The 27,984-nt window shown below is 39.8% G+C and overlaps 5 protein-coding genes across 9 annotated transcripts; 2 read left to right on the top strand and 3 right to left on the bottom strand.

Moving 5' to 3' along the window:
* Positions 1–327: 327 nt before the first annotated feature.
* On the top strand, positions 328–6,205 carry calcoco2 (calcium binding and coiled-coil domain 2). Of its 2 annotated transcripts, none has more exons than XM_062527044.1 (14): positions 328–486; positions 974–1,165; positions 1,731–1,833; positions 2,062–2,219; positions 2,676–2,801; positions 2,963–3,094; positions 3,230–3,351; positions 3,606–3,675; positions 3,831–3,995; positions 4,223–4,411; positions 4,653–4,748; positions 5,033–5,207; positions 5,420–5,439; positions 5,549–6,205. In XM_062527044.1, the coding sequence occupies exons 2-14, from the start codon at positions 983–985 to the stop codon at positions 5,708–5,710; spliced, it is 1,701 nt and encodes a 566-aa protein (XP_062383028.1). In that variant the 5' UTR covers positions 328–486; positions 974–982; the 3' UTR covers positions 5,711–6,205. The 2 variants fall into 2 exon arrangements, with proteins under 2 accessions (XP_062383028.1, XP_062383027.1); XM_062527043.1 differs by having other exon boundaries at positions 5,411–5,439.
* Positions 6,183–8,840, bottom strand: snf8 (SNF8 subunit of ESCRT-II). The gene is made up of 8 exons (XM_062527045.1): positions 8,432–8,840; positions 8,178–8,228; positions 7,914–8,052; positions 7,710–7,814; positions 7,510–7,582; positions 7,193–7,334; positions 6,968–7,042; positions 6,183–6,706 (listed from the first exon to the last, which is right to left on the bottom strand). Exons 1-8 carry the CDS (start codon positions 8,480–8,482, stop codon positions 6,569–6,571), a joined length of 774 nt encoding a protein of 257 aa, XP_062383029.1. The 5' UTR covers positions 8,483–8,840; the 3' UTR covers positions 6,183–6,568.
* A 518-nt stretch (positions 8,841–9,358) lies between these two features.
* On the bottom strand, positions 9,359–17,090 carry gip (gastric inhibitory polypeptide). 2 transcript variants are annotated; one of them, XM_062526144.1, is made up of 5 exons: positions 17,018–17,090; positions 10,345–10,440; positions 9,903–10,040; positions 9,564–9,662; positions 9,359–9,446 (listed from the first exon to the last, which is right to left on the bottom strand). In XM_062526144.1, the coding sequence occupies exons 2-5, from the start codon at positions 10,428–10,430 to the stop codon at positions 9,437–9,439; spliced, it is 333 nt and encodes a 110-aa protein (XP_062382128.1). In that variant the 5' UTR covers positions 10,431–10,440; positions 17,018–17,090; the 3' UTR covers positions 9,359–9,436. The 2 variants fall into 2 exon arrangements, with proteins under 2 accessions (XP_062382128.1, XP_062382127.1); XM_062526143.1 differs by lacking the exon at positions 17,018–17,090 and adding an exon at positions 10,703–10,865.
* Positions 12,282–18,707, top strand: msl1b (MSL complex subunit 1b). Of its 3 annotated transcripts, none has more exons than XM_062526141.1 (9): positions 12,282–12,349; positions 13,438–14,215; positions 14,589–14,779; positions 14,918–15,243; positions 15,450–15,508; positions 15,630–15,697; positions 16,579–16,703; positions 16,815–16,887; positions 17,051–18,707. In XM_062526141.1, the coding sequence occupies exons 2-9, from the start codon at positions 13,538–13,540 to the stop codon at positions 17,139–17,141; spliced, it is 1,611 nt and encodes a 536-aa protein (XP_062382125.1). In that variant the 5' UTR covers positions 12,282–12,349; positions 13,438–13,537; the 3' UTR covers positions 17,142–18,707. The 3 variants fall into 3 exon arrangements, with proteins under 3 accessions (XP_062382125.1, XP_062382124.1, XP_062382126.1); XM_062526140.1 differs by having other exon boundaries at positions 12,286–12,467; XM_062526142.1 differs by lacking the exon at positions 12,282–12,349 and adding an exon at positions 12,496–12,679.
* Positions 18,708–20,658: 1,951 nt separating this feature from the next.
* chmp2a (charged multivesicular body protein 2A) lies at positions 20,659–24,369 on the bottom strand. The gene is made up of 6 exons (XM_062526427.1): positions 24,229–24,369; positions 23,197–23,364; positions 22,286–22,465; positions 21,916–22,046; positions 21,765–21,826; positions 20,659–21,533 (listed from the first exon to the last, which is right to left on the bottom strand). Exons 2-6 carry the CDS (start codon positions 23,362–23,364, stop codon positions 21,412–21,414), a joined length of 663 nt encoding a protein of 220 aa, XP_062382411.1. The 5' UTR covers positions 24,229–24,369; the 3' UTR covers positions 20,659–21,411.
* Positions 24,370–27,984: the final 3,615 nt, after the last annotated feature.

Here is a 27,984-nt window from a genome sequence, read left to right as displayed (position 1 = left end):
GCAAATAGAACAAAGCACTGCAAAGCGTTCTTTTTATTTTGTAGTCTGGTTTGTCCATGAAATCTAAAGCTCTAAAGCTGTTTGCCAATGAGTGACTCAGTGACCCCATCTCTTCTTTTCCCGCATCAATCCTGCTTTTGATTTTACCTTTTTACGCCTAAATAAGGCAATGTAAAAATAATAACAATAAAAAAAAACATTTTCAATTTTGATAATGTTTATTATTATAAACATTGCGTTCGGCAATGACATATTACTTGACAGGTGTTTTCTGGTAACATACTGTGGACATAAGATATCTCCGAATGAAGCGCGACCTTAGATGGGTATTGTAGTCAAAGCACCCACTGCGCGCACGTTGATTGCAATCTGGCACTACATTTCCCAAAGATCATCCGCCCAGCATATCTGGCTGCCAGTCACAGTCCATGACTAGAGAGTTTCTAAACACCAGGCTGTTCTTTCTGCGTGAACTGAACTGTCACTGTGAGTATTGTAGCCTACTTGACGTTTTCTTTTCTAATTCGGGCGTGTGTTTGCGTGAAAACTAGATTATTGGCTAAACTAAGGCTGTTTATACTTTGGGAAATAAAGAATAAAGTTCTTGTTTACTAGGGCCGATGGAAATGTTGACTGTAATGGAAAAGGTGTTTTCTTTCTTCAGGAACATGAAAGTGAAACCTTTTGTGTTTGTGTTACCCAACCCAGGTCACAAAATAGCGCGTAACCAAATGGTCTAATATTATAGGCTTAGCTTCTGTTAGTGAATATTTCATAAAAGTTAGCCCACGTGAAATGTTGTCTAGATGTCAAAATAGGCACATTTAGTGTTCTTTTATTTTGGTTCTGTTTTTTACTGTCCTGAAAGGTGTATTTACATTTGAATCTGATCTTGTTCTGATAACACTAAGGTGAGCATGCTTTATTGTTCTTAACAGTCACGTTTTATTATGATTTGACGTTTCATGTTTAGTCCAAAAGCATGAACGAAAGCCCAGAAGCTGAGACGTTTCCTGTGGAAATGGAATCATCAACAACAGCCTTCTCTCAGGTTGTCTTTGTCGATGTTCCGCGTTCTTATCTACCCAACACCACTGTCACCTGTTGTTACACTTTGACGGCCGGACTGCAACCAAATCCCAGGGACTGGATTGGGGTCTTCAAAGTGAGTCCTGCCAACATGTTGAGCAATCTTGTGATGTGACGTCATTGACCAAGACTTTTATTTCAGTCTTGCATTACAGCCATCACTGGCTGCCATAGCCTAAGTCATCATAATAGGTTATCGCAGTGGTTAGGAATAGAAAAAGAATAACATGTTCAACATCTTTGAGCCTACTTGTGTTGGGAACTCTGTGGCTATATTAGGCACATTAGGGTGAGTTTGCAACTTTCTTGCTATGAACTGAAGAAAAATATACCTGACTTCAGGAGATTTGATGTTGTCAGACTACTGTACTGAATGATAAACTGTTCAGGAGTTAGCCTACTCTTTTTCACTCTTGTCTTGGTTCCATAATTTATTCACATCTTTGTAGCCTATGCATAATAAATGTGCAATATACCGGTAATGCTGAGAAAATAGTAAAATTATTAAAAATAGCAATTTATCTTATGACACTATAGTACTTGCCTACATATATGGAAATAAATATTCTACACTTGTATAGGTCATTCTCAATTCTATAGGACTAACAGTGTGTAACAGGGAAACTGCATGTTGTGTGTAGGTGGGTTGGAACACCACTCAGAACTATCACACCTTTTTGTGGGTGGAACCATGCTTGGATCGATTAGGACCAGACGCTGTGAAACAACAAGTAGTGTTTAATGGTAAATTTAAATTACAACAATGCTGCTTATTACTCAAATAATATTTATTTTGTTAAGTGGTGTGTGTGAATGGCTGTGTGAGTCTGTCATATATTTATAAATATATAAAATAAAATACAAAGGAAACTGGGGACCATCAGAAGAGTCTATCTGTGGCAAAAGAGAAATTATGTGTCCCCAATATGACATTACTGGTCCTCTAGTTAATTGTTTTTATTTCCCATTTAGAATACTACCTCCCTAAGGATGATGGGGATTACCAGTTCTGCTATGTGGACAGCAACGGTCAAGTGAGAGGAGCCAGCACTCCCTTCTGCTTTGAGAACCCCCAGGATCATGTCCTGTATACCAGCCTGGATAATGACATTTTGGTCATCACAACACAGGTATGCATCAACATTGCATCAACGAGTGTTGATTAGGATACAAACAATACATCAATACCAACACAACTAAGCTCTGTTGGACAATCCGTTATTGCAACTGATGTTACATTTTTTCATGACGTTGTATTCAAAACCAAGCAGATTGCATTAAGTATAATATAACAATTAGATTAATAAAATTGCTTTCAAATATCATTGATCATCAAATATCATTGTCAATATGGATCCCAACTCCTATGATGTTAACAACAACAAAGTGTCAACAGCAAACATTAAGAATTTGACTTTGGATCTATTATTTGGGAAGGGGACAGCACTTACCCACACCTAATGCCTGGAGATGTTTTCTAAACATGTGCATAGTGTTGTGTATGAACGTGTGCATAGTGTTGTGTGGTGCATGTTTGGCCCCTTGTTGTCACAATGCTAGTGAGGAGTGTGTGTGACTGATTGCAGGAGCAAACAGAGCAGATGGAGAAGGAGAGGGAAGAACTCCGGCGAGAGATGGAGCAGATCAAGGAGGAGAAACAGACCCTGAGGAACGAGCTTGATGAAAAACTGAAGGAGATCCACAGCCTCAAGGTTAGTGTACTTACTATCTTCATGAATACTACTACTGAAGGGAATGTGAGCTTTTATTGAAAACTGGTTTCTTGTATGTTGCCAGTGTTGGTGTTTTCATATTTAATGAAAAAGAATAATTCATGTCATTTTATGTCAAATACATGTTGTGTCTCCATCAGCTCACCATTGAAGAGATGAAAAACTCCAAGAGCGCAGATACTAAGCTGCAAGGTGATGAAAGCACAAATGTGCCAATGGAACAGTCGTGCCATGAATTAGATGCTGTGTCTGACTTAAAGCAGTCACAAGAGGTACTTATCACATTTAATATTATAGATAGATAGATACTTAATGCAATGTAACATTTACATTTAATACTGTGTAGATTCTTCCACAAAGACCACTGCCCTAGCATAATGATAAATAAACATGTTTCTGAATTCCAGAGCCTTGAACAATCCTCTGTTGATGGCAAATATGGAAAAGCCTTGCAGAAGATAGATCGGCTGAAGCAGGAACGAAAGGAGCTTAGGGCAACTGCAGAAAAACAACAAACACAGATCACACAGTGAGACATTACATTCTCACTCTTGTCCAACATCCACTGACATTTTCAGCTCACATCAGCTGGATCTATACAATCTCTAAGAAACACTATGATCAGTATTTATTGTATTTCTAGGATTTCTAGGAAATCCTTCTGCAACAAGATAGAGTGCAAGCAGTTATTATAACTGTTTTATGTACAAAATTTGTTTCACAGTACACTTGTTAAAAATGATTTGTTAAATCACATATGTTTATGTTTTCACCATCTTGAAGGTTAAACTCAAAAGTGAAAGAGATGGAGCAGGACCAGAGCAGACTACAGGATAATGTTCAACTCCTTCAGGTTTGCAATAGTAAACAGATAGAAAACTCATAAGCAATGTGTATGAATACATGTCTATGTGCTAAATTCTAGATTACTGACTTCCTGAAAGCTTACACTATTATGCACAGTGCCCTGAGATGGTGTCAAGTCATTTAGTGGTGTCTTTCCTCCAGGTGGACCTCAAGAGCAGTCAGAAGGAGATTGAGAAGTCGGTTGCTGAGACACAGCAGGTGGAAGCGCTGAAGAGAGACTTGGAAGGCCTGAGGAGAGAGAACGAGAGTCTGAACACCAGTCTGTCCACCCTAACACCCCAGAGAGAGGATGGAAGCGATACAAAGGTAGACTTGACATATAGCTGAACTTTTAAGTGAAAGGTTTGAGATGAATTCAGTGCATTAATTTAAAACAGTATAAGGAATACAATATAACATATTCATAAAAGTTAATATACTTGAGAAAATCTAATTGGGTTATGAGTCCATAGCAAATAGAAATCTGTGAACCAACAGAGCAGGTTTGTCTCCTGTTTAGATCTTCAGTTTTGGTTTTGTTTTTTCTCTCGCAGGCCCAAATGGAGACTTTGCTCAACCAGCTCAAAGAGACCAGGGTCCAGCTGCGGCAGGAGATTCAGAATTGCAAAGACGCCCGCAGACGGGCCGAGGTGGCCGAGCAGGCGCTGAGCGAGCTCAGGGGTCAGCTGGAGCAACAGGCCGAATCTGCGAATGGATCCCAAAGCAAGGAGAACATTCTGGAGGTGCGGCACCATTTCATGCGATGTCCTAGTTGTGCTAGTTGTCGTCCACTCCTTGAGTGGTGGCGGAGTGATTGTTTTGTTTCAGTATGGTAATGTAAACAATAGTGATGGAATGCTGTCAGCTTTAATGTGGGTAGCCATTCTTGTTCCGTGAGTTTCCTTTTCCTTCTTATCTAATAACTCTGGCACTGGTGTAAATGTTGCTATAATTATAATACTACGGACTGTTCCTCTCTTATAGATGAAACTCAAGGAGGCACTGAAGAATGTTGATGACCAGGCAGTCATCTTGGACCTGGCAAAGGAGGAGCAGGAAGAATTTCTTAAGAAAATTCAGGTAACTTAAGAGTGAAATAGTGTGATAATAATGTTAATAGCACACTAAGCACTGGAGTACACAGATTCATTTGGATAAATAATCCCTCAAGGTACAGAAATGAATCATGAGAATTAAGGGAAAACAAAAACTGACCACTGACAAGTGTCCTACAAGTTATTTACATTTTTGCACCACACAAGAATGCTGAATGCTGAATGCTGCTGGTCACATTCTATCTGGTGTCATCTGTTTTGATCCCCCAGAGAGCCAGTATGACATGTTTGCCCATTTCTGTTCCTCAGGAACTCGAGACTGAAGTGGATCTGTTGAAAGGGGAGCTGGCCCGCGTGAAGCCAGGCACTCCGGCTGCCCCAGACTCCACAGAGCATTCCTACGGTAGCTTCCCCTCTTTCACTGATCCCGGCGCTGAAGCGCAACAGGACTCACTCCTCTATGGGAATCCTTATGCCTCTACAGGTTAGTTATACTGTCTGTCACTACCACTAAACATTATCTGTTGCTAGAAGGTCATTTAAAATATGACAGTTAGACATTTATATAAAATTATTTATGCGTATATACAGTTATCTACTTATTTTGTAGTTATATTGGTCAAAAGTGTCATCTGAATAGTCTATGAATGCTGAGTATTTGTGGTAAAACTGTATTTCTTCTCTCCGAAAAAACAGACGGTGCCAGTGAGGACACGGTGAGCATGCTCAGACTGCCTGATCTTCTGTTTGCTTTGGCAGCTTACAGCGTTCTGCCTGATGCAACTGATTTCATTCATTGCCCCCTTTTTCTTCCTTTGCCCACAGGTGCTCAAGTGCCAGCACTGCCTGATAGCCTTCCCTGGCATCAGCAGGGAGGAGCTGATGGCGCACGAGGAGAGCCACAAAGTGTGTCCCATCTGCACACTCATCTGTGACGAGATGGAGCAGCCAGAGTTTGAGGATCACGTCTACGGTCACGACTTGTAGAGTGCTGCAGTGTGTACTGAAGATCACGTCTACCCTCACGACTTGTAGAGTGCTGCAGTGTGTACTGAAGATCACGTCTACCCTCACGACTTGTAGAGTGCTGCAGTGTGTACCTTTGTTTCTGACATTAGATGGTGATCTCTTGATAAGTTTATTCATTTATCAGCAAGAAAATAATTTAGCACAAATTCCATTGTCGTCGTTTTGAAGTTATTAGTTACAAGTAAATTGGTGATTTGATTTTATGGCATGTGGTACATATACTGTAACTGTATAATGCTGTTAAAATAACTGTAATTACCTTTGAAAGCACTTTAACTGCACAACACAAAGACATTTAAGCGTCTTTGTCATAACATGCTACTACATTATGTTTATAAGGAAATTTGGTTGTCTGACTATATCTGGGAAAAGGTTAAGAACACATTTATGACCCTGTTGCAAAGATTATACTGACGATTAAAACAAAAAATAAAGCTTAAGTTCATTTATTTATTTAAATGTAGGTTTTTCATATTTACAAAGAAACAATTTCAACATCATTATTAAACAGAGATATGTGAACTTACAAAATACTTGCAATAATGTTCACACATTATCAAAACCTTGGGCACTTTTTTTTAAGGTCCCGCAGGACACTTCTTGCAAGAATACTAGCATTATTCTCTCCAAGTAGAACATCTTCTCTGTACCTTCACTGAAACATATGTCTGAGTGCTATGTAGTTAATAGAAAACCAATTCAATGCCAGACCTATAGAATGACTCGATCTGCTTTCTTTTCCACCCATCCAGTTTTGTTCACCACAAAATGTGAAACATAAAAACTCAGTCATTTCCAGGTCTTAGTGTGAATCTCTTAAGGCGTCATCTGATTGGCCTCCTCTGGTGTGACATCACGGGAGGCGAGTTCAGAAAAGAGAGCTGGTAGCCAGTACTGAGGTTCCCCCGCTGCTTGAGAATCCAGCCATGCCAATCCCTCCTTTAATAGATGGTCCTGCAAAATGTATAGGAACCATGTGGGGTGCAAATTAATGGTGGACAAGGTGTCAACAATTAACTCTCACCGTGGTAAATGTGTATATCAATATACTTGCATTCTGAAATACTTAAAATAGTGGGAGAATGTGTTGTCAATTTAGTAAGCTGTCTGCTGTGAAGAGCGCAGCTTGCATACGTTTATGGGACCTAATGTTAAATTTCACAACTGGAGAACTTATCATAGAATACATGCTTTCAAATTCAGAGCTTAACTCACCACAACATGACTTGCCCGCTCTCGTTCCCAGTTCAAACTGTCTTTTATCTCGCTGATGGTCACGTAGCCCTTTTTCTACAAGAAAATTCACACGTGAATTCACACACACTGGTAAGCCTTAGTGACAAAACCACCACCATGTTAATGGACCACTTTATTTGCTGTATTTGCAGTAGTCAATGGGCAATGTGAACGTTTTGGCAAGGGACTATTAGATCTGATTACCTCTGCTAGCTGCAACACCACGGTATGGTCCATGTTGAGCTCCGCCGGGACTGACTGCACCAGATAGGAGCTTCCGACAGGGATCATCCCAAATCCATTCCCCATTGCTTTCAGTTTCTTAATGGCACGCACCAAATCATCTCTGAAACAGGATGAAGGAGATTTATATATATCATGTTCCATTATCTGTCAATGTGTGTATTTATCTGACAATGCTTTCTATGATATACAACATGTTTTTTTTTTCAGACATATTTCTGCACATACATGCCCGGTATAACACAAGGGCACGCAGTGCTTTCTCTTCCAATACTCACTGGCTTACATCCTGAGCAAATTTCCCCCGTCCTTTCAACACACGGTGGTGGAGCTCGTCCAGAGTGATAAGTCCTGAAAAATAAGGTAACAGGTTTTTTTGTCAGAAGAAACTTCACTTCTATGGATGACATTCCAGAATATTGAGAATATAGTTTAAAATCATGGTTTAAAGGAAAGTTACAGCATACTGATGATTTACCTCCATTTCTATGCTTCAAAGCCAGACACACCTCAATGATCTGAACACCAAGCTCATAATAGAAGTCTCCAACCCCGAGCATCTCAGACCAAAAGCCTTTACCCGCTGTGGAATACATTATAACATTGTATTACAGAGACTTTACTGGCACAGCTGTGAAGCAGCTTAAGGGATTGTATGTTGGAAAACATCTGAGAAACATACATGCCAGTGGGTCGACCCCGATGGTGGCACACATTTCCTGAAACTGTACACGGAACTGCGAGCTCTTTCGGATCTCCTGTTTGTGTTTGCTGGCAAATTCCTCTAGGTGGGTCTTGAATGTCTCCAATTGTTTAGACATCTGGAAGTTATCCAATGGGTTAATTATGGAATTGTTATACACTTTATGCCCAGAAACTTTTTGAAACAAGTGGTAACTGTCAGAGTTAAAGAATCAAAACACGCGACTGCTTCATTTGAGCTTACCTGTACAATCTGATCTTCAGCGAGAACTGTACCCCTTTCTTTGTATTTAGCCTGAATAAATAAGTTAACAATTATACTGGTTAGTGTTTTCGGATAACATGAGACATCACGCTTATGATCTTTCAGAGACGCTTTGCAGACATAGGCTATGTTTACATGCAGTTTAGAATTTGGATATAATTTGGACTTATAATCAAATGACATGGTCGTTCATATCATGGTTCATACACCGTGAACAGTATTAGCATTGCTACCTCTGCCAGTTTCTTTTTGGCAATAGCCCCCGCTCCAACACCTCTTCTCATCTTTAATCGGTGGTGCTTTCAAACTCTCCAGCCGAAAGACGATTCACACAATGGTCCTAATAGTCTGTTGTCGGCTGTTGCTCTTCCATACAAGGCTTGGTGTTTTGATGAGTAAAATCCTGCTGTCGAATCCTCACAGAAGTATGCTAGCAGTAGTTTGCTAGCTTGATCAGCTGTCAAATCTCCTTGGAATTAAAGGTGTCAATGCAATTGTAGCATGTTTTAGTATATCTGGACAGTACCTGTAATCTTCTATCACTCAAGATATAGCAATGATTGTATAAAACATCGCTTAGTTATTTTCCCCACAAAAATATGAGCTCTCGAAGGAACTTTTTCAAAGCAGGAAGTTGTTCACTGTTTTCTTCTTCTTCTGTAATAACATTCGGAACAGCAGATAGATTCTTTATCGCCATCTAAAGGTATCGGAATAGAAATGCAAACACAACTTGTTTTCCTCCCCAAAAGGTTCACTACTAGGCCTACTTATATGCTATGGCTAAATGTTGTGAATATTTTAGGCTGTGAAAGGTTGTGAATATTTTAGGTGATTATACCCCTCTCTCTCTCATTATCCTGAAGAAACGTCTTGATTGGCTGGAACTGTAGAGCTTTCTAATTTGTAGAACACTGCTGAAGCTAGTTGATGGGCACATAATACACAGCTAGCCTAATTGTGTATTGGATGTGACAATTGTGTATTGGATGTATATTGGGTTTGAATTGCATATAGCATATCTTTTAACAGTCAATGTGGAATGACCATGACACATGTTGAATTTATCAAAACATATAATTTATTAAACAAATAGGAGTAAAATGATTGACTATCACCAGAATGAAAGATCAAAAAGGTCATTTATTGATAGCTGTGTGATTTGGTTGTCTTTTCAAACAGGGATCCATGATGTTTTTCATTCTTCTTTATGAATTCTGTATGCTGTCTCCATCAAATTACTGAGCACTGTGGACAAAGAAAAGGTACAGATGTTTCAGATGTTATGGCACAATAACTTAACAGGAAGGACTTATGCTACAAAAGCATGACAATGAGTACTAGGCACGATAAATAAAAAACTACCTGGATCTCATTCCCTTGCTGTGGACCCATGAACTGAGCTCTTTTTTCAGGAGGTCATTGTAAATGTGAGCCTCTTCATCCTCTTGATTTAGAGGGTGGCTGTGAGACATTAAGTTTTACAAAAAAATACTTTGAGTTTGTTTACAGACTTTGATTTCTATTGAACACAATTTAATGATAACAAAAGATTAATAACAATGTTATTAGTAGGCTGAATTGTTGTTTCATTATTGTTGACCAACAATTTGTTCATAATTTCAATACCATATTTATCTATGTTATGTTTTGTATTAAGCCTCAATCAACAAAATGACCAAATATTTTTCTTCCATCACTCACTCGCTCTTTTTCTCCCTTTGGTTGAGAAGGAAGTTCACAAAGTTCTTCTGCACCATGGAGTCCATGATCTTGCTAATGTCACTTGCAATGGTAGATTCAGCATAGCGGCGTTCTATATGTGCTCTCTCCTGAAGTGGGCTTACAATGTGAACAACGGAAACATATTACCATATGCATTGTCAGTCATTTTAGTTATAATCAATAATACCAAAAACAAGCAAGTATCCGTAAAAACCCAAACAAAAATCATGCCTAGCATCATTCATGATCCATGAAAAATGATTATTGAATGTGAAAAAGTATTAATTGGACTGCTATATCATGCTTACATTGATGCTTTAAACAATTTCTCACTGTCAAATATCAATTTCAACAATGGAATTTAAGCAATCTGCCTCTATAATACAAATGATCTGAACATTCAAAAGCATCTGAATATTACCTATTCTCCTCTGCCAATGTTTTTGCTTCTGGATGCAGAGAGTTGCTCAGGCAAAGAACAACGACCACAAAAACGGCAGTTTTCATCTTTTGATGTCTGCAGAAAATCACAACAGGACCATTATATACTCCATACTTACATACATCAGATATAAAATATCCAATAACACACAACTCCTTTACATTTTCACCAGTCCCCACATACAGCAGTTTCGTGATGAATTCTGTCCTTACCTTGGGTGAAAAAGATCTCGGTGAAGTCTGATTTGTATGAGCTGTTAAACCATGGGATGACATGGCCCTATATATACCACAGTATTCGTTTCGTCACTGGAAAAATCATGGAGAAAAACACTTACCTGCATGGTCTGACATTAGGGAATTTAATTGCATGACTAATATTCAGGTGCAAACACTGATAAGACTTATGTGTAGAAAAGGGGAACTTTCCCATATGGGTTGCCTTTTTTCAATGTTCAATTAAGGAAACTAAAATATGCTTTGCCCTGTGGATTTGGCTAAATTACGATTGGCGGATGCAGATGAAAGCCTTTTATGGGTAATTAGCCTAATCAGGTATGACCAGTTGTGCTGATTACTTGACATTGATTACATGACATTAAATTACAAGAGTGAAATGATTTTTGCAGATCCAATCTGGTTGATGATTAAAAAATTATTATTAATCACCAAGGCATATGGCAGTTATAAAAAGCAGTCATTAGTGAATGTGGTAAAATTGTGCTTCACCTCAGTTCTCATTTGAACAATGGTGTTGTTACATTTACCATTTGTCTTTTTTTGTATTTTATTAAAGTTTTATGCATTTCAGTGAAAAATTAGCTGGTTTTATAAACAATAAAAAAAAAAGGGAGAAAACATGTTGCAACTCACTTTGCCTAAAGCTGCAAAACAAATTTTGTTAATTTCTTGAAATTTACCTTAAAATCTTTTGGTTTAAAGAAGACAACCGCATGCATAAAGGTTTTTATGATATAAAGCCAATTCACACACAATGCACATTGCTTAATTATTAGACCAACCCACATCTCCCTTAAGCATGCTAGTCTGCACTGTCAAATAGCCTCAAGATCTAAAAACTAAAAAGAAAAAAAGAAACGTATAGTGCTGCAAGATAATGCAAGGCAAAACCCATTTCACCCAGCTGAACTATATTCACTAGAGCCCATATATTCAGGACAGATTGTTAAACCCATCTGGGTTGTCTTAAACCAGTCTTATTGATATTATTAGGCTACTACATTCTGTAAGGTAACACTACAATTTGCCACATTTTAAGGTGCTTTTTATTGGGCAGCTTTGGTATCATCTTCATATTCATTTTCAGGCCTATGTGATGAAAGACAGATAAACACTGCACCTGCCGTTCAGCATATGCACCATGCAGTTCTATGTTCCAGGAATTAAACAAAAATGACAGAAAACCTTTCACAGCATGACATTGCTGACATTATCACCAACAGACACCGGTTATCATGTGAGCAAGCTATTCAAGTATAGACTAGTGTGTGTGCAAGGTGTTGTAAGTTATGCGCTAGTTGAACACCAAAACCCCCAGATGCTTTAATTGCCATTACTTTATTTGCTTTCATGTGAATGTATGTTTTATTCACATGCCCATGCCTCAACAGGCTAAGGCCTAAGCAATTTAAAAGTTAGGCAATAGATTTCTGGAAAACACATTATAGCCAAAATATTATCTTCTCTCTTCTTTCTGGCTTAATTTTTTACTTTGTTTTTCTTTATCATTTTTCAAATAGTTCACTTTCCATCCTAATTAACCGACAAAACCCTTTTTTGCTGAGAAAAGTTGTTGCATCTTGCAATTACGTCATATCTGAATTTCAACTTGTTCAGATCCCGCCCTGTAATGTTGCGCATGCGCATTAAATGGCGTTTTAAACATGTTTTTAAATGAGCGGAAACATGAAGTGGATTGAAGAAGAGCCAAAGACTGAGCAGGAAAATGGGGGATTTCGTTAAAAGTAACGTACTTCATATTTGATCAGTACTAACATATCTGTGAAGTTCAAGCCTGTTTAAAAGAGAAAACGAGACACTGGAAATGAATACATGAGGGCTTACAGGCATGTAAATGTTAAGGTAACGTTATTAGTATTTTAACGCCAGCTTGCTTGCTTGCTTGCAACTCTTGTTATTGTTTTCCCTCTCACCATAGCTAGCTAGCTAGCTAGCTGACCTATCCTTGTTGCTAGAGACTTGCTAGCTACGTAGCTAGCAGAGTAAGCTCTTTGCAGTGGATTTTCAAGCTACGACTCAGGCAGAAAAGGGCCCTGTACCACCAGGATAACAAGGTAGAAGAAACTTGTCTGGGGTCGTGGTAATGACGAGTTTAATCAGACTTTATTAATATTTTTAAGCCACCTTTAATTTCACCGGATAGCCACACGCCCTTGAATTCTTGAATTTTAAAATGGACACAGTAAAGCAGACGCCATTAATGGCAAGACCTATGATGGCTAGCTAGTTAGGTTGTAGCAGAGCCTGTAGCCAACGGCTTCTAGCTGTCCGCCAACTAGGTCTAGCTAACTGCGAGTTAGCTACTAGTTATTCGTATATCGTCAACCTGACGTGTGTGTTTGCAAAATGCTGGGTATTGAAATAAAAGCGAACATAAAATAGTTGGTTCTATATGACACCCACACGCATATTGCTGCTAAGCCTGGTTTGTATTTATAGGCCATGTTATGTGAGCGACGTATATCCCTTCAAGAGGGTGATTGTGTGACAATGTTTTCAATTTGCTGAGAGCCCATAGCTAGCGTTAGCTTACTTAGCTAACGCAGTTGATTGCGCCATTGCATAAGCAAGCTAGCAGGCTAAAATGTGTGGCGTATTGTTGCTGAAATGACTTTGAATATAGGATATTGTACAAACTAACATGAAGTTCACACCATGTTTACATTTTACGAAATATTAATATACCATTTTTGATGGCAAAATGTGTGTTTCATGAACGAGCAAGCTAGCTAACACTGTCGCCACCAACGTTGTCATGAACCAACGTATTTCAGAAAAAAAACCTTAGTCGTTTTTTCTTGTGTTGTTGCAGGGTGAAGACGTGCACATTCTTGGTAAACACAGAGTCTACCCATGGACAGCATACAGGCTGATTCCATTAATGCAGTGACAATTTTGGCGTTGTATTCGCCATGACTATGCGACATGCTTTGTTTACTAATGCACGTTTTAAATTGGACCCAGAGAAACTCGACCTTGACAAAGCTCACATAAGGGCTGGTCAGTCTGTCGATATCAGGAGAGATTCCTGTGATTTTGGCTCCGACGTTCATAACGTTATCGGGGACATACTGAAAAGTGGTGGCCAGCTCTTCGGTAAATCTAGGAAACTGGACGTGAATCACCTTCCTAAATCCAGCCGGACCCCACTGGCAACGGGGAGAAACAAAGCAAAAGGACCCGTTCTATCCAGGGACGCGTCTGAAAGCGCAGAGACCCTGTCATCCCAGGTTAAACACATGGGGGGCGAGGGAACCCCTGTAAAAACTAAAACTCCTCTTGGACAGACTAATGCTGTGGATGTCAAGACTGAGCCCATAGCAATGAATTCACACAGCAACTCTAGAGACACTGGGACTGATGGCAACGCCAGGGGCATTGATGGGACTGGCACCTCCAACATGGCATCACTGGAGAGCAGTGCAGATGGGAAGCGCAAGAACATCAGGAAGACCCCCAGTCACCCCCACGCGCAAGCCACATGCCTTCGACAAATCCTCCTACTTCAGCTGGACCTGATTGAGCAGCAGCAGCAAGAGCTTCAGACCAAGGACAAGGAAATTGATGAGCTCAAGTCTGACAGGGACACGGTATGCAACCTTTGGAATATGGGCAGCAGAGTTGTAGTCACAAGGCACTTTCTTGTGGGGATGTTTGATCAGTATGAAGTAATTTGAAGTGGTCATGCCACATGTGTCACCTGCCACTGACTCCTGCTGAGACCTGTACCTTTATTATATTTCTTTGAAGATATAGTAACCAACATATTACCATAACCCCTTGTTTGAGTGTCACAGTGTACAGTGTCCTAAAATATCCTGTATAACGCTAATTAGACAGCGGCTAAGTTAATAATTTCATAGACTGTACTCATTGTGTTGTTCCTCATGTATGTTTTATGGTATCTTATATGCAGAGCTGTTCCTTAGAATGTGCGCCTTATCTTTGGAATGTGGGTTACAGTTGCTTGCACGGATTGAGCGCATGGAAAGGCGTTTGCAGCTGATCAGCAATGCACCACGCGACAAACGTCTGTTCCAGCCGCTGGAGCGATGGGTACCCGAAAACGAAGATTTCTGGGAGGGAGAGGATGGCACTCAGGGCACGGCCCAGAAGAACCTGGCCTACGGCAGAGACGGCAAAGTCCAAAAAAGGTGTGTCCTCAATGAAGGGGGAAATGAAGTTTCACAACTCTTTAACAACTAACTCTGTGTGCACTTATTTGGTGAAATTACACTTATTTTCTTTCTTGTTCATGTGTTCATTTTACCCATCTGGTTTCGGCCACACAGGAAATTTGGTCTCTCAGACCCCAAAACACCAACGCAAAAGCCTAGGGGGAAGGCTGCCAAGTTCGGCTCCCAGAAGACAGAGGCTGGCGGGGCCCTGTCATGTCAGAGAGACCTGCACAAGAGCGACCCATCGGATGAGATGGGCTACGGGCAGTCTGCAGGCCAGGCTGCTGCCATGCACCCACTTAAAGAGGAGCCTCAGGAGACCATGTGCATGGAAGAGCTACCGTACATGACCACAACAGAGATGTACTTATGTTGCTGGAAGCAGCCTCCTCTCTCCCCACTGCGAGAGGAATCGCCCAAAAAAGAGGAGGATGTGGACAGTGAGTGACATTGACATTCCTATCGTTTCTTTGCTAGATGGCTACCCGACTAAATGGCCTAGAGGTGGTCACAATGTTCATTGTAACAAAAAACACTTTTTAGGAAAATAGTCTCCCAGTTTCAAGTTAAATTGTATTATTATGTTTTTGGTGTTGGTTCAATTAACAATTGTTATGCCTGTTACCATTCTGTGTTTTCTACTCAGTTCCATCTTGGAGGGAGAACAGCATGGAACCACTGAATGAGAAAAATGACATCCCTGAGGTGAGAGAAGGGCATTTTATGAAAAGCAAGAGGCTTAATGTACTCATTGTTGTCCCTGACTAGCTGGGAAATGAAGGTAAAGCAATGTTTTATATCTTATGATGTTCTTTTTCGTTTGTAGAATTTGGATGATAATGTCTTCTTGAAAAGACATTCAAAGCTGGAACTGGATGAGAAAAGAAGAAAGAGGTGGGAATTGTCATTGTTGGATGTTGTTACTCTAATACAGTTGTGGTCATACGTTTTTAAACCCATGCTAAAGTTGACTAAAAAGAGGAATAATTTTTGAAAAATCATCTTTTGGAAATTGAGGTACTTTCCATAAGATCATCTCTCGATGCAAATCAAACCAGCTATTAGGCTAGCTGAAATAAAACCATGCCAATCTCTAGGTATGATGAAAAGTCTGTGATGTGGGGCTATTTTAATTCCAAAGGCCAAGGGAGCTTTATCAGGATGTATAGTTTCCTGGATCCATGAAATAGCTGGCCTTTAATATAAAAATCTGCCTGCTTCTATGGCAATTTAACATAGGGGTGTGTGTATACTTATGCCCCCTGTATTTTAAGGAAGAACATTTATGTATTTATTCATTTATTTACAAAACATTATTCAGTCACAAAGAAAAATTGTGTCCTTAAAGTATGGGGTTTTCCTCATTTTTTAAAATGAAGGCATTAAGATCAATTTCCAGAATTATAATCTCCTTTTTAGTCAACTTCAGCATGGGTTCATAAACTTATGGGCACAACTGTATCTTGCATACTACTGTACACAGTAGTAAATCTGGGGGTATATGCCATGTCTTGCTGGTCATCTTTTTTCTTTTTTTGCAACATATTCATTTCAGCGCATGCTCATTTGCATTAATGAAACACAAACTTTCTAGAATCCATCATGTTGTTTTAGTTTGAGTGGATACAGTATATTCACTGAAATATCCTGGACGCAGTGTTTGATTTTTAACAATAACATTCATTTTTTACTCTACCCACTTATCTCTGTAATTCTGTTTAATTAAGGTGACGAGGGCTCTTTAGTCTCATCTCTTTGTTGTGCTTGTGCTACAGATGGGACATTCAGAGGATACGAGAGCAGAGAATGCTCCAGCGACTCCAGCAGCGCATGGAGAAGAAGGTGGCTATTCCGGAGACTGAGCCAGACCTGATGTCTTTCTACCCAGAAGCGGAGGACGGTATGGCTCAGTTGTCGCATCGAATCCTTGTCCCAAATGAAATGTGTAGCATGGTATAATTTATTAAAGAGGGTTATTGAAAACTAATATTAATGTCCTTTGTCTCTGCAGTGGAATCCATTGTAATAACACCATTTCTGCCCGTGATGGCTTTTGGAAGACCTTTACCAAACCTTACTCCTGAGTAAGTGGCAATGCCTTCTTGAACTGTGTTTGCACCCTTCTAAATTGTTACACTAAAATGTTGGCTTGTCCACACTAATATCTTCTGTATCGAACTTGTTTTTATTTGATGTATTTGGTTTTGTACTCACCTACATACTCCTCCTGTTTCTTTATTTTCATAGGAGCTTTGAGCTGCCGTGGCTGGATGACCGAAGTCGCTGTCGCGTGGAGAATCCGAAGAAAAACACTCCGCACAGGAACTGTCGTAAATGACGACACCCGTAACTAGATCAAACAAACAAACAAGCAAGCAAGCAGAACTTTAGTGTTATTGATGGCTGGGCGCCCAGGGCAGGACCACCTTCGCTGGCTTTGAAGGGCCGGAGTGGGAGGGCCAGAGACAGGGCTCTGATAGAGTAGGCTTGTGTCTCTGTGGAGCAGCTCGCCTCAGCAGGGCTGGGCTGGATGGGCATCCCTGGGCTGGATCAGTGGAAGAGGGTGACGCTAAGACAGCGGGGTGCCGGGGCTGGTCAATGTGAGATCAGTCATAGCCTCGAAGCAGTAACAAAAACCACAAGGAAAGCAATACTGACTGAATTGCTGTCGGATTTTTCGAAGTATGTGTATATTGATTACGGAGTGCCACCTTCTTTAAGGAGTCTCCTGTCCCCTCTGTTTATGTTTACACATATTTTGTGTTTTTGTTCTTTTTTTTTTTTTTTTTTTTTTTTTTTGCCTTGACTGAAACCTGTATTCAAATGTTTCCCTGTTTTTTGTGTGCTTTCACTGTAGTGACCTTGGTTGTGCAGACAAAGCTTAAAGTGAAAAATAGTTCTCAGAAGAAAAGAGCAAAAACAAAACAAAAAAATCACAACATGCGCTGAGGTGTGGTTGTGAGGCATTGCCAATGCACAGCTTGCATGTCCTGTTGGTTAGTCTCATCTCACTAATGACTTTCTGTTGCAGTGTGCAAAAAGATCGTTCCATAACTTTATATGCTTGTGATCTTTTTTTTTTTTTTTTGTTAGTCTGCATGGTGGCTTTGGAGGAAGAGTAAATACCCCATGACCAGACAGGAAGAAAAACTTGAAAAAGCTCTCAAAAGCAGTGTGTTTTATTGTGAGTGTGCATGGTTACATTGTTTGCTTGAAACGGGCACTTGCTGGCAAAAGCTGAAATCGAAATTGATATGTGAGAAATAAACCCCTGGAGGTGTGTGCCTCAGGGTTATAGAAAATATTCAGTAAAACATTGAGGCTTCTGTCTTAATAATTGATCAGTAATGTCAGTCATGGCCCTCCTGAAGTTATTCTTCAGAGATTTCCCCTCTCTTAATGATGATTAGGGATCCCCAAGTATGTTTGTCTTTGGACCATTTTCCCTTTAAAAGTGAAGATTTGCCATTAATGAGCCATACAGCATCCTTTATCTAATCCACAGTCAAGAGCAAGTAGTGTAGATTTACACTAGTGCGCAGTTCTTTTCAAACCCTGTTTTAATTAACCTTTTTATTTTGGTGTTGGGTTTTGGTCTTGAAGCCACACCTTGTTTTCTAACTCGTTCGGAGTTTAGGTTGCATCTCTTGTAGCACGAAAGCACAAAAAAGCCACTTCAACACCAGACAACCTGTTCGAGTTTTAAATATGTAAAACTGGTCATCTGTACATAGCCTACAGAACTTTATAATGGTTGTACATAAGCAAGACATGGCTGTTATTTTTCTATTATTTAATGTTCCAAGTGATGTATAACCAATATTGTCATTTTATGATAGTCTGTTGATAAAATACAGAAACTGGTTTTGGAGCTGAAATACAAATCTTATCATTTTGTATTACACCATCTTGCCTCAGTCATTGAGTTCTTCCATCAGTATTTCTTTCTCATCAGTAGAGCACTTCATCAAAACAATGGTAATGAGGCTTATATCTCATCTGGTTTTAACACGCTAACAAGACAAAAAAAAAGATGCTCAGATGCTTTGAGTGTGTGGTTTGACTGATGTATCAACAAGCCTGGTTCTTCGGTGTTGCGGTCAGGTGCAGATTTTAATATCCCATTAGAGCTGGGGTTAAGGTCGGGTACTCAGGGTTACCACTGCTTTGTGCCAGGGAGAACCATGCCAGGGGCTTCCCACTGAATTGTGTGGGAGTGAGGGCCTGCAGGTATGTATGTAGTGCTGGGGAGCCATAAGACAGATGCTTGTTTAAGTATGGGAGCGTATCCCTAAGGGCAAAAGCGATACGGTAGAACACTCTGCGTATGTGTTGTAACTAATATGCCAAAGAGTGGCACCCTTGGGTGTTGGCAGTCAGGGTCCATTAGGTTTTGGCTGTGTGGGGTGACCGCTATCATCTCCACTGCAGAAAAGTCATGTCGCTGGAAAATTATTCCCTGCATCACCAAGAGATCTTGTCTATAGTGTATAGAGGACCGAAGGTGTTAAACAATTTGAAATTGAAGTTAGAAGCATTTATTGGAAGCATAGATGGTTTACTGTGTCATTTACAAATTATTTATAATTTGTTTTTATTGCAGTTTACCAATGGTAAATTAATTAAATCTTTTAATACTTTTTTTAATGACACCTGGTCCTCCACGCTTGTCCTATGGCTATCACTACACTTTGCTGACCTGTAGCTTGGGAATACCAATGCGAGTCAATGGCAAATTTGGGATTTGCTCTGTAGGTCCATCGAGGAGGTCTTTGAAGCCCCTAAAACACTGACATGCAAATAAAATCACTTACTCAGCATGGAAATGTATTTCTTTGGAACGGAGTAAACAATTGCATTTAAAACCTTCATTTACGAGATTGCTACACTTCTGAAACGATTTGGTAGAGTTTAATGCACCAATTCAAGTTTAATGGTTACTCCCCTGCTGGAAGTCAATGAAACTTTTCCAGACCCACTCTTACAATGGAGAAGGTCTGCGTACTAAAAGGATTTTAGATAGCTGTTGCTCTGCTGAGCTATAAGTTTGCCATTGTGCCCGTATGTTTTATAGGTCGTCACACAGGATAGTACCCTGGAGCTGGCTTCTGTCTTGTTCCTTCCTGTAATTAGGCTTTTGAATCCTGGCTCAATGAGAATTAAAAGATAAAACAACTCAGCAACATGGGTATCAAGTCGCTATCTTGGCAAAATGTTATACCCAATTTCTTTCTGCCATTTATGGCCATGAGTATAAATCTGTCTTAATAAGGATATTGCATTCCTGTAAACAGTATTTTGGGAGATATTCAATTATTCAAAGATTCACTGCGGATTAATTTCTTCAATTAAATGGAATATTGAGGATTCGTTTGTTTCTCCTTCAGATAATATACAAGTCCAAAGCTGAAGTAAAAATGTATATGTACAAGTCATCAGCTGTCCACAAATACACATGCCATTGAAACCTTTGTGCTGGGTGTGTCATGAGGAAGCTCGATGTGTGAGAATTTGTTTGGCAAATAATAGTTTTACGGAAAGGAAATATAGGGACGAAAACTGTAATACATATCTTGGTCTTTTTGATAAATGTGAAAAATGTTTATTTGAGCAAACAAGAACAAAATAAGAAATATTTTTTCAAAAAATATAATACCCACCGTTTCTTGAGATAAACACTTCCACAAGTATCACAATGACTCGTTGCCATTTGTGGCGATCGTCTCAAATAAGGGCAACCACGGCTTCACTGCAATCAATTTCCACTTAGATAATATTTAGATTTCAAAATGACCATATAGATGTCCACATCCCATATTTAGATATGCATAATCCTCTGACTTGATTTAAAAAAAAAAAAATGTCTGGCACTGACTCGCACACAGGACTTAAAATTGTATTTCCTATACAGGACCTGTTAAGTGATCCCAGAAATAGTTCTAAGTTCATTTGAGACATCCGAGTGTATAAACCTTCATGGGTATAGAACAACAAATATACAGAGAACAAAACAGAAATAAAAACAGGAAGAGAAGCGAGAACAGTCCTTTCAGTGCACCAATACTAGAACATGATGTCAGTCATGTAACAAAGTCTGTGGACTTGCCCAATCACATATGACCAAAATGGACAAAATGTAGTGATGCACTGTTTATTACAAATGCAACTATAAATCTGTAAAATCTGGGGCTGCCTTTCCTATTTATATTTACCGACAGAGTAATTAGTGTTCAACTCCCTCAAGGCTTGAGAAATAATCATAATCTTCTATTTAATAAACACATTTCCCCTTTAACCCTCCCCCCGCCACCCCACTCCCTCAGGCAAGATATTATGCTTGAAAACAATTTGAGAAAATAAATTTGTTTGGGCTATGGCTAGTCATTGGTAATGCACAAGAGAGAGTATATACTGCACATATAGCACAGAAATAATAACAAAAGAAACCCAACGAAACCATATGCTGTTTGACAGACACCTCAAACACACCCGTGTTTGTCCTTATGTCCTACCTCTCAATCTATGATTCATTGAAGAAATCGGAGAGAAAACACTTTACACGTTTATATCTGTATTAAAGCCTCCACCCATGTCTGCCCGGCTCGCCCTCAGTCTCTCCTGAGGTTGTTGAGTCTCTCCTCCAGGTCGGCATCTGCATCTGCCAGGGTTGCCTGTGGTTCAGCCTTCTTCCCACTGGCCACAGACAAGCTGCCACCCGTAGAAGGCAGACCTATTTTAACAGAGAGAAAAAGGAAAAAATAGGCATGTTACGGTAATGATGATCCAATAGTGAACGTCCCTTTTTTACATTTATTTTTATTATCATTTATTAAAGACTGCTGTGTTGCGTGGCAAATTGCCCCTTAGGGATATTGAAGCATTACTCTCTAATCTATGTTAGCTAGACGCTAAACAAATAATGGTGTAAAAATAAGTTGTGATGAAAGAAAGCGGATCTTACTTGAGAGTTCGTCTGAAAGATTAAGGCCCAGTTCATCCAAGACTTGAGAAACGATGGCATCACTATGGCAGCCAAGCAGGAAAACATATTAGTCAAGTTCAACTTGACATCTCTAAAAAGCAGTTTCAAAAGAATCTGTATTTCCCCTCACCTCTCATCTTCATCATCCTCATCACCCATTGCGTCGTCGATTGCATCGTTCATCATTTCCTCCTTCATGTCCATGATTTCGCTCTGTCGTTCAAAGTCCATCATGATCTTCTGAATCTGCGGCAGTTTCAGCTGGGATAGATAAAAAGTCAGTTAGACTACTTTAAGAATATTAGCATTAACAACCATTTCATGAAAGGACTGAATTTAGCAAATGTCCAATTCCATTTGTTGTCTTACTTGAATACTTACATAATTTGTTTGTGATAAAATGTTTTGCATCTTCAATTTCTACTGCTGAACGATGTGAGTTCACACCACATCACATGACCACTCTGAACTGCCAAATCAGGAGCGGTGGGCATTCTTACCTGTCTGTTCATCGTCGCCATGGCCTTGGTCACCCCCTTCATGGCCTGTGCCATGCTGTTGTTGGATTTTAATGTCTGAATTTTAAGGCTGACTGCTTGGATATTCGCCCTCATCATGATGAATTTCTTGACGTAGCGCCGTGTGCGAACGAGGTCCTTGGCCATGATTTTGACTGCATCCTGTGTACATCAATCACATTCAGTCGCATAAGATTGATAAAATGTCACTGCACAGTCATCCCTTTTAAGTATTTGTATAGTTTTTGTCAATGATATGACATAGTGGACAACTTTTTGCTACTCCTGAATGCAGGTAGGCCTATACTGTTGTGCAGTGCTCGAGGTGTCATTGGATGTTAGTTGCATGGGATTGTAACATTCTTACCAATAATATAAATTGTATCAAGAAAGATGGATGAATATATAAATGGCAGATTAAACATGTTGATGTTAGGCACATTTGCGAAGTTATCAACTCCTGCATCGCCTTTCAAGTACTCAACAAGTTAGTCTTTGACAGTAGGGTGATGAGTTTCCATATGCCATTTTGATGTCTTCATTCTCTTGTGCCAGCAATTCACTGCACAAGACACGCTAGGGTTTCTGTCCCTTTTTTTCCTTGATATCAGTGGATCCATACTTCAAATATTCAGGGTTGTTTTGCCATAATTACCACTAAAATAATGTCTAACATGATTTATCACATTAACATTGTTTATGTCCATGACAACAATTGGCATACAAATGACAACATCAAAAAGTTCGACACTAGATCTGAAAGGTTGCCATTTAAATGAAAGCATTTTTTCCCCACAAGCTCTGCGACCCACCAACGGTTCCACAACCTACTTTTGGGTCCCGACTCACCGGTTAAGAAACACTGATGTAGACAGCAATATTTGATTTCTCACCATCTGTCCTTGTTTGGCCATCTTCTTGATGTCAGCAATAATTTTTTTCTCCTGCTGTTCCAGTCTCTGTCTCTCTCTGTCAAGGTCTCTCATTGCTCGATTCAGTGCCCTTTGATTCTGTCGCAACATCTCCTCTGGAGTTTTCCTTTTCCCAAATAGGAATTCCATCTAAAGAATAGCAAGGTCACAAAATGTAATCCAAGACAAAACAATACATTGTCCATTTGCCAAGTGATTTATTTATGTTTTTATTGTTGTTATTATTATTATTTACAAAACTTGTAAACCACTCGGTTTACACCAGCCTAGGAGATGCCAACTTCTGATATACTGTATCAGTCGCTACAGTATGTAATGACTCATGATCACGCCCTGTTTCCACTGAGAACCCAACAACTAAAAGCCTCTGCTTAATGAATAAATGTAATGTACATGTAACAACAAAGGTGAAACGTCGAGAAGTGATCAACCTATTCAAATAAAACAACTACAACATCCGAAACAACCAAGTGAAAGTAAGTGGCAGGGGACGGCGATATCATAAGGAAACATCACACCATGTGAGAGCAGGTGGTGAACAACATGGACTTCGGGGATCACCACAACTAAATGCCAGTCACACCAAAAAAACAACAAATACCACAAACACGATGCGAGACAGCAACTAAATATAGATGTATTCTTTCGAACTTAAAGAACAACACATTGGCTAAACGCGATTCCCGACTTAAAATGCTGAGATGGCTAACGTTACTTAATTAACTTGGCTATCAATAGCTATTAAAAGGTATCAGTGCCATCGAGCAATGATTGTATTTGCTCACTCGAAACATATAAATCTCAGAAAAACGTATAAAGTCACGGGTAGCACTGAATAATAAAGGCAATAATGACAAAGAGATTGTTTGGTGACGTTACTAGGCTATTTTAGCTAACTAGAAGACCAAGCTAACAGGTTATTTATATCAGTAGACAGGCACGAACTTCTGTATCGTATCTAATGGACAGAATCAATTTAACATATAGCCATACCTTGCAGATGTCTGTGGGATACAAGCTGTATTAAAGAAATAACAAGACGTTGCCTTCGTTTGTTATTGTACCCACTTTTGCCTTGTCTAATTTCGCTCGTTACTTCCGTATCAAAATAACTGCACTTCCTGTAAATGCCGCTTTGGTGGGATGTGACGTATTACATAAACAATTGTGTGAATTAACAGAAAAATGAATACATTTTGAAAACGGCGAGAGTGAATGAACTGTGTCCGATTAAAATATTTTGCACATTGTGCTAGGTTTGGAAAAACACCAACTTACTACATATTTCTAACACGTGTGTGTAAAACAGACAAATCAATTAGGCATACAGATGGCAATTTCTGCTCGGATTTCTGTATGCCTCAGATATAGGCCTATTTTAGACTCGATTTAAGACTCAGTCTTCCCTAAAAAGAGATTCTGGCCACATGTGGACTAGATATTAAATAAAAAGCTCTTTCATTTATGACAGGCAAATTTGACTCAGCTGTCACTTGCAAAGAGAATAAATAGGGCTTCTAGTCTGTCTTCAATCAGAAAAAACATTTGGGGTGTAACTGTCCAAGAGACATTGTTGACATTACAAAGTTACATTGTTAATGTGTTGACAGAGTATTATATTATTTGTGTTGAATTCATGTCTTTATTATTTGTTTAAAAATGATTTCAAATTTGTGCTTTAAAAATGAGATTGCCTCATGTACTAGTTCATGAATATTCATTTTCCTTGTACTAAGAGTTTGTTTGTATACGGGGCCTTAAACCAGGAAGTATGGGAAGAGCGCCAAAAGAGATGCAAACCAGCTACGGACTCATAACTTCTCAAGAAAGATGGACTCTGCATTAGGTTTATGGCGCTAACGTTGTCACGGTGTTTTTTGACTATGTACGTTTACAGTTTGTCATAGACAAGAAAAGAGAAAATAAATCTTCAAAAAATCATCAGTATGAAGCGTGGCCGTTTATTAAACCAATGCAGCTACAGTGACAACGATCCGCCAATGTGGCTAAGTAAGTAGAAATAGCTAGTTAGCTTGTGGTCTGGCTAACAAGTGGACCAAGATAACGGCACATACTGTAGGCTAGCCTACGTTTTCAGAGACTGGTCAAGGCTACTATGGTAGGACGACGTGAGCTTCAACGTAGACAACTGGATTGAGAGCGGCTTCAGAGTTGGGTCTACAGCGACTTCCACCGTGTGGTTTCAAGCAGCCAGTCTTCAGCAACCAGACGGACAGCTGCCTTCTTCGTTTGCAGAAGACCAGCGTACTGCACGGGCTACGGGTATCTCCGCGACACCTTTCACGATTCAGCCAGCAAAGAACTACGTTCGCAAGCAACGCGTCAGCCTCCATCTTCATCTCTACACAGTAAGCTGAGCGTTACGTAGCCCGTCTTCAGGACCTTCTGACTCACCCTCGGCGCATAGTGGACATCGGTATCAGGTTTGACCATGCAGTCCTAAAGGTTGGATCATTTGAAACGTTAATGGACATTTGTAAATGCGAACGGACTTGATAAACGTCATTGATAGCCTAATTGTTCTTCCTGCATTATTGTTGCATTGTGATTTAATGTGTTTAAAGTGACATTGTATTTTGATTTAATTAGCATTTATCTAGTGCTTGCAAACTGCCTACATTAAGGAATTTTGAGTATATGGTTATAAGCTTAAAGTTATAAGTTTAAAGGAGATATATAAATGTACAAATTTCTTACTAGTGCTTGATAGACTACATTTCTGAGATGTCAGTTCACGGGGAAGGGTCACAAGGTGATAAATGTGATGAACATACAGAGTCTTTACAACTTGATGGTACAGACAATTTAGAACCCAGCACAGAAGTTATTGCTAAAATGTCTGCTGTCCAAGCAGCAAGCAATGAGCCTGTCCCTGCCACTTCAATAGCAGTAGAGCAAAGAAAGTCTGATAGGGAAAGAAAATTAACCCCCAAGATGCTAGAGCTAAAGCAACAAGAATCCTGTCAAAAAGAGAGCAAATTCATGAAGCTATATGAACGCTGGAAAAGGGAAGTTAAAACTACACGTGATAAACTTAAAAATGAGTGCACTGAAAATGAGTTAGCCGACATGATGGATGCTGTGGAGGGACTTGAGATGCAAGTAAAAGATGTGTACGAAGATATGCGATTGCAAACAGCACCTCCCACTCAAATTAGGAGAAAGATTGATTCTTGTACAGCAGTAACAGCAGATTTGATGGGTCTATTGAAAGTACGTATGAGTGAAGTGGGCCTAGAGGAGTTTGATGATAAAGCAGAAAATGCTAGACTTCACATGGTGCTTGACAGGGAGTATGCACGGTCTATATTTGAGGCATCAGTGATTGACCGCGCAGCTCCTAGCTGCAAGTCAGGCTGTCCATCAGAGCAGCAGAGCATTACCGTCAAAAGAGCAGAGTACGCTGCGCAGTTAGCTGCAAAAGAGGCAGAAATACAAATGGAGGATGCAATTGCTGCTCAGAGACAAGAACTTAAAAGACTAGAAAATCAGAGAGATCTTCAAGTAATGGCTGCTAAACTTAAAGTGTACTCCGAAGCTGAAGGGAGCGAAACCCATGACAAAGTTGGAGTAACACACGTGGAGGTGACCACTGGTCCCTTAGTACCACCTAAAAACATGAAGAGGGGCAAAGCATACAACAATAATGACGAACAAACGAACACTGTCAAAAATGAAGCACTGTTAGTACAAGCCCTACATGATTCAATGATCCTGACTAGACTTCCTGCTCCCGAGCCCACCATTTTCTCAGGGGATCCTCTTAATTTCTTAGAGTGGAGCACAAGCTTTAAAACATTGATAGAGAGACGATGCACTAACTCAGCAGACAAACTGTTTTATCTGCAAAAGTACATTGATGGTGAGGCGCGATCTGTACTAGAAGGAACCTTCTTTAGAAAGGATGATGAAGCTTACGACCAAGCCTGGGAGACACTGCAAGCTCGCTATGGTCATCCCTTTGTAATTCAGCGTGCATTCAGAGAAAAACTAAATAACTGGCCAAAAATAAGCTCCAGAGATTCAGTAAAGCTAAGACAGTTCAGTGACTTCTTGACCGCGTGCAGCAATGCCATGCCATATGTGAAGGGACTGCAGGTGCTGAATGATTGTGAGGCAAATCAGAAAATGCTTCAAAAGCTTCCAGATTGGATTACATCCCGTTGGAATCGACACGTAACAAAACAACTACACCAAGTAGAAGAGTATCCCACTTTTAAAGAGTTTGCTGAGTTCATGGCACAGGAAGCAGAAATTGCCTGTAACCCCATGACGTCACTCAATGCACTAAAACCTGTGGAAGAAAAGCCATCTCGAGACCTTAGGCGTCCACAGGCTAATACATTTATCACAGCCATAAAAGCAACAGATAATTCCAGTAGGCCAAGAACGAATAGTGCCGTAGAGAACAGCTCTGATGAAAATGATTCATCAGAAACATCCTCAAACCCAATCAAATGCATGTGCTGTGGAGAAGGTCATTCCCTCCACAAATGCGAGATGTTTGCCAGTAAGCCTGCAGAGAATAAGAGACAATTCATATTTGACAACAGCCTCTGTTTTGGCTGCCTTAGAAGGGGGCATAACTCAAAAGACTGCAAACAAAAGGCTATCTGTAAAATATGTAAGAAACATCACCCAACGCCCTTACACGAAGACCGTCCAGCGGCAAATAGCGCTCCAAAGGTTATGCCGGTTGAGGAGAATACATCTTCCCTTTCTTGCTGT

Source organism: Sardina pilchardus, chromosome 22, assembly GCF_963854185.1.
Source record: "Sardina pilchardus chromosome 22, fSarPil1.1, whole genome shotgun sequence".
In the NCBI taxonomy this organism is placed as follows: Eukaryota; Metazoa; Chordata; class Actinopteri; order Clupeiformes; family Clupeidae; genus Sardina; species Sardina pilchardus.
Note: the sequence above shows the minus strand (reverse complement) of the source record. Positions and strands in the feature narration are given on the sequence as shown.